General features: G+C 40.5%; 1 protein-coding gene across 1 annotated transcript in view; it reads left to right on the top strand.

Moving 5' to 3' along the window:
• Positions 1-6,374: 6,374 nt before the first annotated feature.
• Positions 6,375-17,222, top strand: part of MANBA (mannosidase beta) — a gene marked incomplete at both ends in the record, with an annotated part of 47,174 nt that continues 36,326 nt past the window's right edge. Inside the window, 3 exons of the mRNA XM_079534124.1 lie at positions 6,375-6,566; positions 14,981-15,075; positions 15,572-15,677. Of these exons, the coding sequence (XP_079390250.1) occupies positions 6,375-6,566; positions 14,981-15,075; positions 15,572-15,677 (393 nt within the window). The remainder of the gene's footprint in view (positions 6,567-14,980; positions 15,076-15,571; positions 15,678-17,222) is intronic.

Below are 17,222 nucleotides of genomic sequence, written 5' to 3'. Positions count from 1 at the left end.
TTTAAGTTTCTCTTGGGTTTGACTGAAGTTCCGCAGGGCATAGCTCCGGACTTCAGAAATATTTGTCAGTATGATAGCATCACTGCTGATGAAACTGTGTTCGAGAAACATGGAAACAATCAACATAATAGAAGTTTGAGTCCACTTCAGTTTTATTGACAGAAGTTTTCAAGATCTTGCTCTTTAAGCCTTTAAAGAAAAATTTCAAACTGCTTAACCTTCTGAAATATGACAGTTTTCTATGATGAAGACCTTTGGAAATTACTGCTTACAAGTGCTGTTTATTTTGCTAATATGTAAAAAGTGTCAGAATCTGAGGTGTCTGGTCACTCTTTTATCTCAATAGTAAAAATTGAAAGTATCTTTAGGACTGTGATGCAAGATGTCAAAATGCATGCCTCATGGCTCTCTATAACTTCCTGAAGGGAGGTTGTAGTGAGCTGGGGGTCGGCCTCTTCTCTCGTGTCATTAGTGATAGGACCAGAGGGAATGGTTTCAAGCTACGGCAGGGGAGATTCAGGCTGGACATCAGGAAGTATTACTTTTCAGAAAGGGTGGTCAGGCACTGGAATGGACTGCCCAGGGAGGTGGTGGAGTCACCGACCCTGGGGGTGTTCAAGGAAAGGCTGGATGTTGTGTTGAGGGACATGGTTTAGTGGGAGCTATTGGTAATAGGTGAATGGTTGGACTGGATGATCTTTTAGGTCTTTTCCAACCTTGGTGATTCTGTGATTCTATATTTCAGACCTTATATTGAAGTTACAGTGTAGCTTTTCTTATTTCAGTAGATCAGTACCAGTTCACACTAGCTACAATTATCTCTGCATTTATCTGCACTCCTAGTGTTGAGAAAACAACCTTACCATTCAGCTGTGACTCTTGTAGCAGAGATACAGGCAGTAATTTGTGCAGCAGATATTTGGTTCCACAGGGAGGTTGGCTGTGAACAAAGTGAGTGTGAATAGTATCTTAACAACTCTGCTTCCAGAAGAGGTGAGGGTCCTTTCAACCTTCTCACATCAAGGTTTTTTTCACGTTCCTCTTTGATGTGTTTATAGCCATAAAACTACTGCCTGCCCCTCTAGTTCCAGTGCAAGTATCCAAACACTCTGAACTTTTGACTAGTACCAAAACAAGAAATACACAGTCGAAGACAGTTCTTATTCTGTTTGTTGCAGTGGTTCTAAGTCTCGCTTTCTTCTTGTTACCATAAGAATCAAAACAATTGCACAATACTTCTCTATAGGTGAGTGTGTATAAAGTACTATTTTTAGTGTTGTTTATGTACTGAGACATTTTGAAAAAATAGTCCGTAGTAAAATATGTCCACTTGATTAACATGCATGAGTCAATTTCTGCAGTGCATGCCTGAAACATTTGTGCCAGTGTAGTGAGTGATGTAGTAGGTAGTAGCATCCTGGACTGTATGAGGATGCAGTTCCTTTACTTTAACATCTTGCGCTGGAATCATTCAGACAAGAGAAGATTTTTTTATATAGGCAGGCTCTTTGTTCCTGTTGTTGTGTTAAATGGAAATTGAGTTTGGTCAGCATAGACTTCATTGGTTAAGAATTCTAGCATTTCTTGTAGGTATTAAAACAATCATAATAATTTCAGGTGACTCTTGAGTACCAAGTTTTCGTAAAAGTTATTTTGTACGTTCCTGGGAGCTTGTGGAAATGAATGGGAGGAGTAGTGTCCTAGTGAGGTCCGTAGCAGTAGGTACATTGCCTTCAGTTAAATACTGAGAAACAGAGGTCCTGACCTGCCCCAGTGATTTGTTTCAAGTGACTGAACTAGAAAAGAAATACAGCTCCCAGGTGCTTTGGCAACTTCAAATCCATTTAAGTTTACTCATCCAGTTTATCAGCTATAATTTTTTGTTGACTTTCTCACACTGTTCACCTGTAAGGAAAACATTCATTAAAACTGTAGGATGGAGATGTGTTTTGTACCTAGTGTAATATGTTTGGTATGTCCTGCATTCAGCTGACAGTGCCAAGTGAAGTACGCTGCCTTAGTAAAACTGAAGCCTGTCAAGCTTCTGTCATCTGGGAAATAGTTCATTACCTCTGATACCCACATTTTGAGCGATTTAATTTTCGGTGTTTATGGACAAATCATATGATGTGGTTGCAGATGTCTAGTTTCAGACCTTTGAGAAAGGTGAAGCAACTTGTTTTGTACTGCTGTCCTCATATGTACTGCTGTATTCCTGTAAGCACCAGAAAGTCAATTTTGATTCTAGATGTTTTAAACTCTAATTGAGAGTCCACAGTAGCTTGTGCTAGTGTCATGTAGTCTTGAGACAGTACCTGTCTGCTTATGAGACAAAGAGTAAATAACAATGGTCAGTGTTATGTACTCTTATAAATAGAATCACTGTTTCAAAGGTGTTTATAAATCAAAGAGAACAATAGCTATGAGCTGCATCTTCTAAAGAACCTGTCTTTAGGAATCTGATCGTGCTGGATTTAGAGATCCTCGTGCCTTTTGTGTCTATACCATAGACAGTGGGGCTTTATAACCCAAGTCCTGTGATTTGAGCCCACCTCAAAACAGAAGTTAAGCTGAGGTACAAATACAGCCTTTCTCCACTGGCATACCTGATTGAGTTTAAGGGCATAGTCAAGGTATCAGCTGTCTTTCTGCATATGCAATTTAAAAATTTCTATTGCCTATTTTTTCCCTTCTCCATACAGTATTTGCCTAGAGCAGTAGTTTCCTTTCCACATACTTACCTTGAATTGCATGTGATTATTAGGGCTGAGCAGTTTTATTTGCTGACAAAATACCCTTGCAATGACCTACAGACTTGAAAATAATTATAGAAGAAACTTCAGGCCTGCCACTTAGATCCTCATTTTGTATTTTGCTCTCAGTAACCCAGTGCAGTCTTTTCAGTACAATGTATTGATCGTATCCTCATCTAAAAACAATGCTAATTTGTTTCCTCATTTTATTTTTAGCTTCCTTTTTTAATAGATTCAAGATAAACATAGAAAAATGAATGAAATCTGTTTATTTCTGTCCATCCTTTGTAAATTCATAGCTGGAAAGCTCCCTGCACTGTATTGCTTTTATGCCAGCCCAGAAAGTAACTGTTTTGCATAGCAGTTCTATGTTTGTAGAGGCAGTCACGAAACAGAAAATATGCATCATACGCAGAGGTTAAAGCTTTCATACATGTGCTGCACTATCAGAAGGGATATGCAGTAATCTGAACACCAGTCCTGTTTTACACCAGTATTTAATCAACACAGCTGTATCAATGTTGCTGCATCAATGCAAAACTCCCCAAAGTAGATGACCCTTCAGTTGTTTTGCTGCTTTGACAAATTGTCTGTGGTGGTGTATAGTTATCGAAAGACAGCAAGTTCCAGCATGGTTTGGTGCTAACACAAGGCCTGTACTGCTTTGTGGCAGCCTTTAGCAGAAGAATGATACAGGGTGGACAGGTGGGGGCAGTAATATCTTGAAGTACTGCAGCCAAATCGGTGAGAACCTGTTTGTTTAAAACCTTTGTTTGAACTTGAATTCGAAAGAGAAAGCATCCACAGCCTGTCATGATGATAAAGATTGCATAGCAGTTGGAAACAAAAGACTTTTGAGAGGAATGCAACAGAATTTGGGCAGCTTCAATTGAGCTGCTCTGAATTTATTCTAATACTGTCCAAGAGAGGCTTTTGCTCTCAGCATTTTGTCTTAGTTGATAGAAGAGTATCTGCTTGCAGCCTTCAAGAGTAAGAACTGTAGTAACCTAAATATATGGCATTTCAGAAAGATGGAATATTGTACACAATGAAAGAAAAGCATACGAAGGACCTTACCGTGTCTTAAAAGTTTAACACAACCTTTCAGACTGTAGTTTCTTTAAACAGCAAAAATGTTATTTGTTTAAAAATACCCTCAAAGAAACAACAACAAAAACACCCTAAAACTGAGACATGAAAATGAGACATGATTTAACTTAATTATAAGCCTTGAACAAGGAAACAGCATGTTCTCAGAATACTTGGTTACAGCATTGTTCTCAGGATTTTTTTGTGTGTGTGAGTTGTGAGTCTTAAGGAGAAAAATAAAAGGCTAAGAAAACACGGAAGTACAGTAAACATCTTGAAACACAGTTTCCTTCTTACTGAGAAGCTACCACATGACTTGCTGGAAAAAGCTTGTTAAAAAAAAAAAAAAAAAAAAGGAAAAAAACCAGCCTACAGTCGCACTTCGGTAGCATTAAAACTCAATTCTCTGTAAATCTGCTTCTTGAGAAATAATATCCTTGGTGGTCTCTCAAGTAGCACCACTGTGTTTAAGTGTTTTTGATGTTATATGAGTGAATTTAAGGTAAATGCACTGTATTATGTGATAGTCCCAAAAGCTGGTTTGCATTTCTCGTTGATAGGTGAAGGCAGGAACAGAATGTACAGTCAGTGTGCAGTGGCTTTATAGTCTGAACTTTTAGAAGACATTTATTTTTACTGAATTCTGCAACTTGTTAAGCCAGCCAAGGTACTCAATTTTCCATGACAATAGACTTTTTTTTTTTTTTTTTTTGCTAATCTTACTAAAAGATGACTAGGAGCTGATCTGAAATAGGAACTGGTTTTCAATTAGTCAGTATCATATGAATATGAATTCCTCGGTCTTAAAAATTCATGCACAGTAACCACTTTCATATTTAGATTCCTGCACAGACTCTTGTCAAATAGAGCAGGCCCCTACCATTCCTGTTTGAAGGTGGCAGGAGAGTTTTTCAGTGACAAAAATGAGTGTCGGCTGTTCTTCAGACCAGTATTTCTTAGTATTTCTTAGAACTATGCCCTTCTACTCTGAAAAAAATCACCTGTGATTTTATCGTATATGTAGATGTATGGGAGGGCTGGTGTTTTTCTCTTAACTTGTAATGAAGGCCATTGACCCAGAAAGATATTCTTCTAAACCTCCTAAAGACTTATGTGAAAGCCAGAAGCTAAACCAAATGAACAAACCAACAAAACTCTGGTTATTCCTATTCTTGTCTGTGATCACTCTTACATTCTCTGCTACATGCCAAATGCAGCAGCCTGTTCTCATGTGTCAGCCACACGTTAGTCTCATGTGACTTGGTCTATGTATGTATGTTGTTGAAATAATTAACCTTTTAGCATCCCAAAATGCTTTATGTGTTTATTCCTCTAATTTTACAGTCTGTGATTATAGACATTAAGGAAACATGAGGACGGAAGTGGGAAAACAGATCAGAAAAAAAGCCCTTGCAGTTAGTTGAGGTTTCTTGGAATGGCTGGTTACATTTTCTATGCAGAATCACACGTAGGCACCTCCGCGTATAATTTTGCTTTCTTTGGATGTACACTGACTTCTGTTTTAAAGAGGAAAAAATGATACAGTAACAGAAAGATGTGGTGCTAGTGGTAGCATTACTACTTTACAGCAATTTGTGTGGTTTTCTGTTTTTAACCATATTTCACCTTCTCACTTGAGTGTTAGCAAAGTGCCTGCCTGTCTGATTCTCAAGAGGCCGGTAAGTTGAGTAAAAATGTTCAAACCAAACTGTGGCCTATGTTGGGCTTACATCAGTAGGTTTCTGGGACAAATAATCAACTGTATTTTAAGAACAACAAAAAACGAAAGCCTGGAATTCTATAAGCAGTAATGTGGAGTCACGGAGTGGCTGCTGAAAGGAGCGCTTTTGATTTTATGTTGAGCTTTGTGAGAATAAGATTATTTGCACCTGAGGAAAAGCAGAACAGTCTGCTTGCAGGTGAGCAGACCCAAAGGAAAATGAGCACAACACAACCACCAGCAGGTACCACCAGGGGTGGTGATTGGAGTGTAAGAGCCACCAGAGTCTATTTTATACATGCTGAAGGGGGACCTGGGTGGGGAGGTGGCACAGGAGAAGTGTGACAGTGCAATAATCGGACATTGCAGAGCTGATCCAGGCCCCTAAGGTTTTAGAGAGGATATTCTAGATGCTTCTTTGGAATTCTCACTTCTGCTCCATAGGCAGCTTTTACAATCAAAAACTGAGCTTTATGAGGAAGCAGAGTACCCTTTTAGGAGGGTGACGTTCGTTCTGATTTTATATCCCTCTGTCATTTTATAGCCAAAAGAGGGAGAAAAGTCGTACGAAAGTCGCCGCGAAACGCGGCCGAGCTGCCCCGCATCCGCCGCGCTGCCTCCCGCCATCTTTGCCCCCCCAACGCCACCCGCCGGGCGGCCCCGAGCAGCCGTTAACGGTCGGGGAGAGGAGGCGCGCGGCCGTCCCGCCCCCACTGCCAACGGCCGGTGACGGTCTGAAGCGCCGCCTCAGCGCTTCTGAAGCCGTGAGGCGGGCGGCACCTTCTGTCGTGCTCCGGCCTCCCGCGGCGGCCATGGACCGCGCCGCCATGCTGCTGTCGCCGCTGCTGCTGCTGATGGCGGCGGGGGGGGCGGGCGCGGGCGGCCCTGAGGTGCACAGCCTGCGGGGTAGCTGGCGGCTGGGCAACGGGAACGGCTCACTGTCGCTCCGAGGGGAGGTGCCGGGTTGCGTGCATACCGCCCTGCACCGCCGGGGCCTCATCCAGGTACGGCCGCGTGCGGCGGGCAGAGGTCGGCAGGGTGCGGCGGCGTCTGAGGAGACTCCTCGGTGCCTGCCGTGGTGGATCCCGGCACCCACCCCAAACGCACCATCCCCCCTCGGAGCTGCATCTGGCGCTGCAGATCATGCTTGTACAGCAGTGCTCCTCTAGTGGCAAAAGCCTTGGTGCCTGCAGCACACAGCGTGTCAGGTGGGTCACCACCACAGAGCAGTTTGAAACGGGACCAAGGGTGAGCATAAGGAAACTCGTGCTTTACGTGCATGAGATTCTCTAGGTTTGACACCGAACCAAGCTGCAGACACCGGAGAGGTACATCAGCGTCGCAGGGTGTAAGTCATCGTTACTGGCTGTGTTACCTGGAAAGGGAGGAATCCTCAGCCTGCCCTGCTGAAATTGGGCTTGTTGATATGAGAAGTTCAGGGATTTCAGATGTTTCACTCCTTTAAACATCTCTTTTAACACACGCAGAGTACATCAAAACAGCTGAGATTTGCACACTCCCGTGCTTCCTAAGGAAAGTATATTCTGAACCATGACAAAGCTGATCTCATTGAAACAGCTGGTTCCTTCTCAAAGCTTTGCTTTATCTGCTTGTTACTGCCCCTTTCGGTTCTTAGATTTACAAAAACATGGTGACCATTTCCTGGGACAAATGATCAAAACTGCAGTTGTAGATTGGTGGCAAAGTTTATGCTGATTACAGCACAGGTTCCTTGTGACTCAGCACAAGGAGCGTGGCAGTGAGCAAGGCTGGGTCATTCTTACGATGCTTTTTTAAAAGGTAATACATAGAATGTGAGTGAAACTGAAGAGATAGGACATTATGAGGTTAACAAAATATGCAAAACTGAGAAATATTCGGCTGTACTAGAAAATGTGGAATACTATCCTGTTATCTGAGTACATCAGATATACTTGAATGTGATGTTTACTGTGGACCCAGTGTTGCATTTCTTGTACAGTGATAATTTAAAAATTCAGTTCTAGATGCCTGCACTTTGCATTTTCTATTCTTTAATAATTATGGTTTATACTACTACCCTGCTCTGCTCTGACTAAAATTAGGTATAAAGAAAAAGTGACTCTACTTTGAGCAGGATAATTTTAACACTGTTTTGTGTTGGTATATGTTGGGGATCCCAATACTAATAATTGATTGCAACAAAAATCATTGCCAGATAAAACAAGCAGAATCATAGAATGGCTTTGTTTGGAAGGGACCTGAAAGATCCTCTAGTTCCATAGTCAACATTGAAAAAGAAAACACACTAAGATGGAATAATGTGAGCCACTATGCTGTGGTGTTACAACATCTCGTGTGCTAAGTGACAAGACATTTGAAACTTGAATAATTAAGGTGTTAAAATGTTTTTTCAAAGCGAGTTTTAAAAAACTGCAGCAGGCAGTGGGGTATGCGTGGAGGATCAGTAATGAGGGCTGTGCTGGTTTCTCCCATGCAAAGTTCCTATGATAAGCTGAATGTCTCAGCTGTTTGGCTGTACTATGAGGCATTGCGTTGATAAGTATGAGTAATCGTTCAGGAGAAACTGTGACCAACGCACTGAGTCGAACTCACAAGTTACTGCTGTAATGAAAGACTGGCATTTAACTACTCACTCATTAAGTACTCTAACAAAGTTAGAAAATGTGTTTGCTATTTAGCTGCATTGCCGTAAGCTGACTCATAATGTTGGTCATTTTACGCAGCAGTATAGCATTTGGAAACGAGTCTGTGATCACGAACTTTCATGTGCCTGTGCAGAATCCTGAGCCTGCACACAGATATGAGCTTAGTCAGCCTGCTGGCCCAGTCAGCTGCAGGCTTGCTAATGGGTGGCTGGGCAGTGGGTTAATTAAAACAATGACTGTTGCTTGTTGCCACTCACAACATGTTTATGCATATGCAAGTATGAACTTGCTTGGGGCACGTGCTAATACGCCTGGATGGGAACCCGCTGTGGCTGGAAGCTCTGGCAAATAGAGTGAGCGCATTCTGTGCAGGAGAGGAGTGGACCACTTTGCTCACCAGTGTGTTTGCATGGCTGCAGTTTTGGTACTTCAGGAGGTGTTCTGTTGTTTTTCCTTACTGACATGCGCAGGCAACTTAAGATCAATTCAAATCCAAAGCTATCCAGCATGGCAAAGGAATGGATTTACAGGAAGCATTTGCACAAATAATTCCACCTAATAACTAATTTTTTAAAAATTGCATTTTGTTTAAATGACACAACAGAGAGCAACATGGGAGCAACATTAGCAGATTTCAGAAGCTGCCACTAGTGGTGTGAAATGTAGTCAGTCCCTGAATCTGTAGATGTAATGCTCTGAAGAGCAACAAATCTGCTCTGCTTGGAGGGAGTTGGTGAGGTCATTCTTTATGGCAACTCCTGCCTTCATTTTGCAAAGTGCAGCTCAGCTGCTTGTCCTGAGGTTTCTTTGCTGTGGTGAAAATGTTTATGGCCAAACATTTTAAATGCAGTTGCCTAAAATCATACCCTTAAATTTGTATTTATAGAGGAGTATGTGTACAGCCTGAATTTTAGAGCCTCCGTTTCATCAGTGATTATTATCTCTGGAAATCAGACTGGTTTGGGGTTGTATCAGATTTAGAATTAGGAGTTCTATTGTAATTGCCTAAATACAAAAACTTTAGTGATATGTGTCTTCTTCCTTTTGCTCTTTGCTGTGGAGTGAAGGACTTAAATTCATCCTACAGGTCAGAAATCCCAAAGCTGTCTACTTCTAATCAAAGTGAAAGTTGGTCTGAAAACCTGTACCAGCAAACAGAGCAGAGCTGGTGAGTTGTTCTGCATAGCAAGACCCATACGTTCAGAGACCCAGTGAAACCTTTTTGCTGTTTTCCAGTGCGATTTGCAAATGGCAGAAAGCACCATGTACTTTGCCTCTTTATCCTTGTGAATTTTTCATGGGTTAGCACTCACCCTGGAAATCTGAATTAAGTGAGTCTTGAGAGGGTCTGTTCCAGCAACATAACTTAGCGAGTACCCCAAAATGAGGGAAAGAGGGGCAGCAAGAATAAACTACTGAACTCTAAGCCTACAGATGAGGCTTGGATTTCAAGAATAGGCTGCAAGCAACTTATTTGTCACCGTGCAGTTCATTTTAAATTTAGGTTGATGAACAAAGTGTTTTTCCCAGGCATGCTCTAGCTGTCTTCATGTATTTAGCTTTACTTTAATCTGCCATGCAGGCTATACATTAGAATAGAAAGAAATCTCTGACACTGAGGGCTTGCTACTGGATCCTCTTAGAATTCCTTCTAGAGATGTTGCTACTCTTTGACTTCCCAAATATACATTGGATGAGCCCATCTTCTTGAATGCACCAAATATACATTTTGGAAAAATGCTCGTGGGGAAGATGCTTCCGTGTTTCCTACTAAAGTATTGCTTTTCCTGTATTCAAGCAGCATGGTTCAAGTGCTGAATTAACTGCAATGAAAGCTCTAAGGAAAGGAGGTGGCATAAGGATATTTATTTGGCTGTTTGGTTTTTAATTAAATTTCATTACAAATCAGTAGCCATTATTACAGTTTATGTGTAAAATTTAAAAAACATGGGACGAATGCACATAAACAAGGGTAACAGTCTCTTGAATAAAGTCACTGCAAAGCTGGAATGTAAGTGCAGACAATTTACAAACTTCAGCAAATCTGTTTCTATCCCTGTATCTCTGGAAAAAGATTTGTAGAAGCCATCTCATCTGAAGATGGTTTTAACTACACTGTCAGCCTTGTGTTTTTTTTTCAGGCAACATTCTGGTAAACACGATCTTAAGGAGCTAAACTGTGTTATATCTTTGCACCAGAAACAGCAGTCATCTAGCATGTACTGGCCCAGTATTGCATGATGCCGTTTCTGCTGACATGGACACCAGTAAAATTTCACTTGTGGTGAATATGGCTATTGTAGCTGGATTTTCTCATCTGCATGAATTTCCATTCATACAGAAAGGGCATTTTGTTTTATTAGCCATCGCTTTGACTTGTAAAGAGCTGCTGCAGGGGGCTGTAATAGCGATGCTAACACAGGGGCTGGATATCACTGTGGTTTCTGCCCTGTTGTACAATGAAGGCATCACTTGACACTGGGTTACAACAGCCTTGGTTCTGTTTGGGTATTAAAATATATGAGTGGCTTACGTATCTCAAGTGATAGTTCTGTAGTTCTGTAAAGCAGTGCATACTTTTGTAGCTTGTTGTGCATTTGTATGAAAAAACTTGTTTTGTGTTTACTGGCACTTTTTCATAGCTCAGATTACGATTGTGTTGGTTATCATATGGTTCTAGCAGATTAAATGGCAGTCATCAATGAAGTAGCTTGTTAATATAAATAGATCCTTTCTGCTGAAACATTTGTGTTCTGTTGACTTGTATGAACATATGTGAAAGCATCCAAAGGCCTTGGTGAAGCCTAGGATGAGTATTAAAGGGCAGTCACGTTTCAGTAGCTGTTCTCTTTTGGACACTTACAAAGTTAGAGTAGATAAAAGTTATAGCAGCCTTTTAAATACAGCAGAGCGTTTAGAGAATATTAAGCAGTGAGTATTAGCATCTTGTCAATTATCCTAGTATTAGTCTTCCAGATCTATTCTGCCACAGTATTTGGCTCAGTGTTCAGCTGTAAAACATCTTGACCATAAGATGACATTCAGTTAACTGCTTTGTTGGAGCGAGTATTGGAAATGGATCACTTCTGGGTGAGCTTCCAAAACCCATGTTCCAAGAATCTGATCCATTCATCACTGCTGCTAAGTTCTGCTTCACTTCAAACTGTAAATAAGTGGAACTGGGCATGCTGCAATCTCTGTAGCTTGTGGTATGGAAGAGTGCATGGATAGAGGTTAATGTTGTAACAGTTTGAGTTTGAAGTTGGCAACAGCAAAACATTAAGCTGTTAATAGTGAAGCATTTCTTGAAGGTTTCATTTTGGTAATCGTCAGCTGGATTTTCTTAATGATGTACATTCTAAAATGTCAGCAGGGGAGCAGATGCAAGTTGGTTTCAAATTAGATAATAACAAAAGCAGACAAAAGGAGAAGAATCTGTTTTTTGTTCTCTTTATTACATTTCCCTTTCTTACAAGCTGATCTGCCTGAATGCAGCTGATGGATGTGGCTTTCAGTGTTCTGCTGTGCTCCCCTCGATCTCTGGCTGCACGGTGCGCTGGAACTGGGTCTGTGGGGGCCACTACATGCCTGGCAGTGCTTGCCTGGGCTCTGAGCCTCACTTAAGGTGTGGTCATGTCTCATCCATCTCCTGCTGAACAAGAGAGGTGCTTAGCTCCTATGAGTGTAGCCTTTAACTATCCTCTTAAAATCATTGCAAGGAGGAGCTGACACAAAACACTTGGCAGTTTTGTACTGCTGATCCCTTTAATGTCCCGCTACCTAAATTGGAGAGGGCTTCCATTTAATGCTTTTTAGCAGGGCTTCATCCTGGCAGGCTGTTTGCTTCTTGCGTACAGCACTGAAACTTGGAGCAGAGAGCAATCAGGAGGGGAGTTTGAGTAGTTCACATTTTTCCCCAGAATTGCAGGGAACAGTAAAATGAAAGGCAGTCGTGTTACAATGGCACTAAAAATAGCTGTAGTTGTCTCCACCCCATTATGGCTTGCTTCCAGAAACGTGTTGAGCTAATGAATGAATGTGAAGTATATTACATTCATGTGCAGTCTGTTTTGTAGCATTCTTCAGGTTTTCCCAGTGATTCTTACATTTATCTTCTTTTTTTTTTTTTTTTAAATCCAGTTTTCTAAAAGAAACCTTTAATTTTGATGTGAGCTGATTTAATGTGGGATTTCAGCTGTTTGAGTTCTGTAGAATCCCAACTGTTTGAGTTCTGTAGATACATCTTCCAGCACTTGAAAGCAGCTGCATTTAGTAATGAAACCATCAGTAATCTCATGAGTTACTGGAGAAGTCGTTTTCCTTTCTTACAGGACTTTGTTGTGGTCATGCATTTTCTCTGAAGCTTTAGAATTGCCTGGAAAGCACCACTTGAACATCACCACATGGCTGAACCTACAAGCAATATTTGTCTTGCTTTAAAATGACTAACTAGTATTAGCATTAAGTGGCTTTTCTGTATGATATGCTGTTTTTCCAGTTGTAAAGCAGCAGTATCAGTAAGTTGTAGGTGAAGGTATACAGATCTGTGACCTTCCCATTTGGGGGCTGGATATCACAGGCCTGAAGGAAAACGGTAGGAGTTACAGTGTTTATTAGCACCTTGTATGACATGCATTATGGCAGTCAACACATAAAGTCTGAAGACTTCAGACTGATACAGAATCAATCTCCCTCCAGAAAAGGACCTGTAGAACTCTGAGTGGGTTTGAACAAGCAGTGCTGTTTATACACTTCTGTAGGAGCCCATCAGATGATGTCTTTTCTGTCACTGATGAAACATTCCTACATTTCTCTCATCTGCTAGAGGGATTTGTTCTTCAGATGTCAGTTCTTCCAGGCATTTCTTTTCTAACATCTCTAACATCTGTGCTTTTCTAGCTTTTTTTCTTTCTTTCTTTCTTTTTTTTTTTTAATGCAAGGTCTTGGTCTTCAAGTGAGGCACTGATGTTGCTTGGCCACTGACCACCGTTTGGCTTTATGTTCTGCTGTTGGTAGTGCCTTTCCAACTTGCCTCTCATGTCTTTTGTTATTTCACATATACAAATGTCAGTGATTGAAATTTAACACCTGCATTTTCCAAAATTTAGCCTAAGATGAAATATATATAATGTTAAAGCAAGACAAATGTTAAAAATAAGTATTTTTAAGGACACAGCATTCATTTTTATAGTCTGTTACATTTGCAGGTTGCCTTTGGTTCTCTGAATGTAGTAACCTTACCAGAGTTTCTTTTATTAGTCTGAACTTTGCACTGTAATATGCAGCCAATATTAAAACCTAAGATGTACTTGCTAAACATTTTACGTATCAAAACGATGGTATGGATATCTTAAAATTCTTATTTGTTCTGCTAAGCTCATGATGACGTAGCTTTTGGAGAATACAGGGTATCACCAGAACTAAGGTCAAAGTGTTGTGAAGGTGACAATACCTTTCCTTTGTGACTCTTATTCCCTTTGTGGTAAGAAATTTGGTTGATGGAATGCAGCAGTGAGGCAAGACTACTACTTTTCCTCTGTATGGGCTCAAGGGGTGATGTTTATATTGCTGTGGGACTTGAGGAAAGATTATGCTGCTGAGGAGAGTCACTTAAACCCCTAAGTTTTGCTCTGTTATTTGAATAGGTTTGTGTCTACATTACAGAGCACGACCCTATTAGTTTCAAAATGAACATGAGATATACAGCAACATTTATCAGAGGGATTAAAATCTGGAAGGCTCTTCCTTTCTGGCTGGGTTTGAATCATGGAGTCCGGAGGAGACTGGTGGTTCTTTTGGAAAAGCAATTGGGCTGTGTGGCTGCAGAGCAGGACTGCAGAGCCGAGCTGTCAGTCAGCGACGGAGATACCTACACTGTGAGCAGCCTGACGTGGATGTAACACAGTGCCTTTCTGCTGCTCTGTATGAGGTGCGAGGTGTGGGTTGTCAGCTCTGCGTAATTGATTCCTTCAGCCTAGGTGAGGAACGCTGTGACCCACGAGGAGGTAATAACACAGCATGAAGCCAAAGAGGGCAAGCATGTAGCTTACGCCAGCTGTGCCTTTGTTCCTACTGAGTAGTGTGACTGAAGGGTAAAGAACACCCGTGGTATATATGCGGCATTATTCTCAGAAAAGTAGCCATTTAATTTGAGACATCAAACCCAACTCCATTGTTTCTGTTGTTTTTCTTTCTCTCTTTCTCTCTTTCTTTTTTTTTTTTTTTTTTCTTTTCTCCCTTTCTTCCCAAGAAAACAGTTTTATTTAGGCTTCGGAGTGCTTGTTGACACAAAACAGCTGTAGTATTTGCTATTATTTTAAACTGTAGAGATTTGTTCACGGCTATCTGTAGATGCCTAAGGTGCTGTTTCTTTGCTTCCTTGAAGTTCTGTTAGTCTTGCTTTTTTATATCATTATAGGGATAATTATCTTTCTGTTCCCCTCATTAAGTCACAAGCTGACTTGATTTTTTTTTTTTAATTTCATCCCTGGCATTTCTTAAATGAAGATAAATTCTGCACTCTCTATTTTCAGTATAAATCATTGTAACAAATAGGATTTGACCTATATAGTTACAGCCAAATGTTACCAAAGCTTTGCTTTTAATTATTATTTCAAGGGTAAGTAAGAATATTAGAACTAAAATAGGTGGATTTCACATTTGCAGACTGCCTGAGAAGTGCTCTTCTAATAGATATTATGACGCATTTCATGTAGGAACACTGTAACTAAGTAAATCTTATACTTTTCTTTTTGTTGATCTGTTTTTAGGATCCATACAATAGATTTAATGATGTGATGTACAGGTGGATCTCACTGGATAACTGGACTTACAGCAAGACATTCAAAACTCCTTTTGATGTCAGGTATGCAATACAGATGTGTCTAAAATAGTTTTGTGACATCTTTCATGCAGAATTTTTGGTTAATCCATTGGCTCAAAATCTGCTTAATACTTTAGTATCTAATGAAACAAATTATTCAATGTGTACAGCTGCAAAGCTGTTGCCAAAGGACACTGCAGAGGTTGCTTTTTCCCATTTTCATCTTCATTGTTAAAAATTACTTAGGAGCTGCCGACTGTGGAAGAATAATACTTCAACTGATTGGAAGCTAGCCAATCTGGTATTTCATGGGTATGTGAACTTGCAGTGTTGCAGACTTTTGAGCCACTTCAGCTGTCATCTTCATCTGATTATTTAGAGATATAATGTAGCCTCACTAAGTCAAACATTTTTGGATGTGATTGATATAGCTGTTGCTAATAATAACTGAGACATACACGTTTACATTATCTGTTTTCTGACTATTGTTAACTGTAGGTATTCTAACAGTGTTCTATGTGTATGTTGACATCTGTAGAAAGTGGCAGAAAGTGAATCTGGTTTTTGAGGGAGTAGATACAGTAGCACACATCCTGCTCAACAATGTCACTCTTGGGAGAACAAACAACATGTTCAAACGATACGTAAGTAATGCATTTAGTTCTGAAAGTGCCTCATTTCTCATTTAAAGCCATTCTATGCTGAAAACCTTCAGTGCTTTAAGTATGCATGCAAATAGGTGCTCAGAGCCATAAAGTGTTGACCTGAGGACTGCACATATAATCAGATAACTGCTGGGAAGAGAAGTGTGCTTGCCTTTTCAGTAGCAGCATGATCAGATCTAGATGTAACTATGTCTTGCTCAAAACAAGTGGACCCACACAAGAGGGTCGGTTTAGCTAATAATGCAAATCTTGCTTCTTGGATTCTGTCACAGCTCTAAGAAAACTTAAGCTTAAGTCTTTTTTATTAGCTGTAAATCTGCTTACTAGTTGCTATTAGAATGGATCACTTTTGAATACTGAAATTAAAAATACACATGGTACAAAACTTTTATAAGGGTTTCCATTACTTTCCATTATACAGAGTTTTGATATGTAGTATTGGGCTTTTGATGACATTGCTACATCTTCCAGCTCAGCCCACAGGGGCATGAGGATCATCATAGAATGATCTGGAGAGTGGCAAAAGCATTCAAACTAATTTTATAGCTTTAAAGTGTAAAGCGGTTCCCGAGTAGTAGCATAAATTGATCCTCATTTGATCCTTGCCTTTTTCTTGAGGGAATCAAAAACAAAGAAAATTGTTAGTGGAGTCATTTAGTTAAAATGGAAAACTGGTATCTTCATATCTCTGCATTTACCATTCTGGCAGGTTTTATTGCGGGTACTGAACTGAGACATGAGAGCTAGATTCTGCCACCTGAGTCTTTGTGACCTGGGACAAATCACTCAGCTTCTCTGTGACTTAGTGTTGCCATCTGTGAAATGAGAGTTTTCATATGGCTCTGAAGAAATCATGCAATATTTGGAGAGTATTTAAAGGACTGCTAGTAGCAGGCTGTGTAGTACTGGAATGTGATATTAGTTTGCTCTTATTTCTGGGACTTCATTCTGTATCAGATTGTTACAGTTCATTAAATGGCCTTCAGTGTATAACCAGAGTTAACTGTATCAGATTGAGTCTAGGATGGCTCTGATCTGCGTTTCTGCTTTGTTCACATTTTTGCACATGATAACTGTGTCTTCAGGAAGGTCTCTATGAAGGCTCTGTGTGGGTATAGTGCTGTATGCTATAAAAGTGAAGTGAGTGGTGCTGGCTGGGCTGTTCACAAATGGAAGAAATAACTAAGATTTGGTTTGTTACAATGAACACTATTTAGAAGAAATGAGTGTTAGTTATTAGAAGCACAGAACAATTTTGAAACTGAATGTTTACCCCTCTATCCAGCCACACTGAAGAGGCCTTTGTGAGCCAATGAGGAAGCCCCCAAATTCTTTGTGAGGTGCTAATGTGGGATGAGTGTCTGTAAGTGTTATGGATGGGAGGGGACGTGGTGTAAAATACAAGTTTGTGGCACTCATGCAAAAGTCAGCTCAGTGGTTTGTGATAGAGAAGTTGGCAGCACAGTGTGAGTTAGTGTATAGAGCAGCCCTCTGATTTGGAACAAAGTGCCTTTCTAAAAAAAT

This window comes from Tetrao urogallus, assembly GCF_951394365.1.
Source record: "Tetrao urogallus genome assembly, chromosome: 4".
Taxonomy (NCBI): Eukaryota; Metazoa; Chordata; class Aves; order Galliformes; family Phasianidae; genus Tetrao; species Tetrao urogallus.
This window is presented reverse-complemented; position numbering and strand designations above follow the sequence as displayed.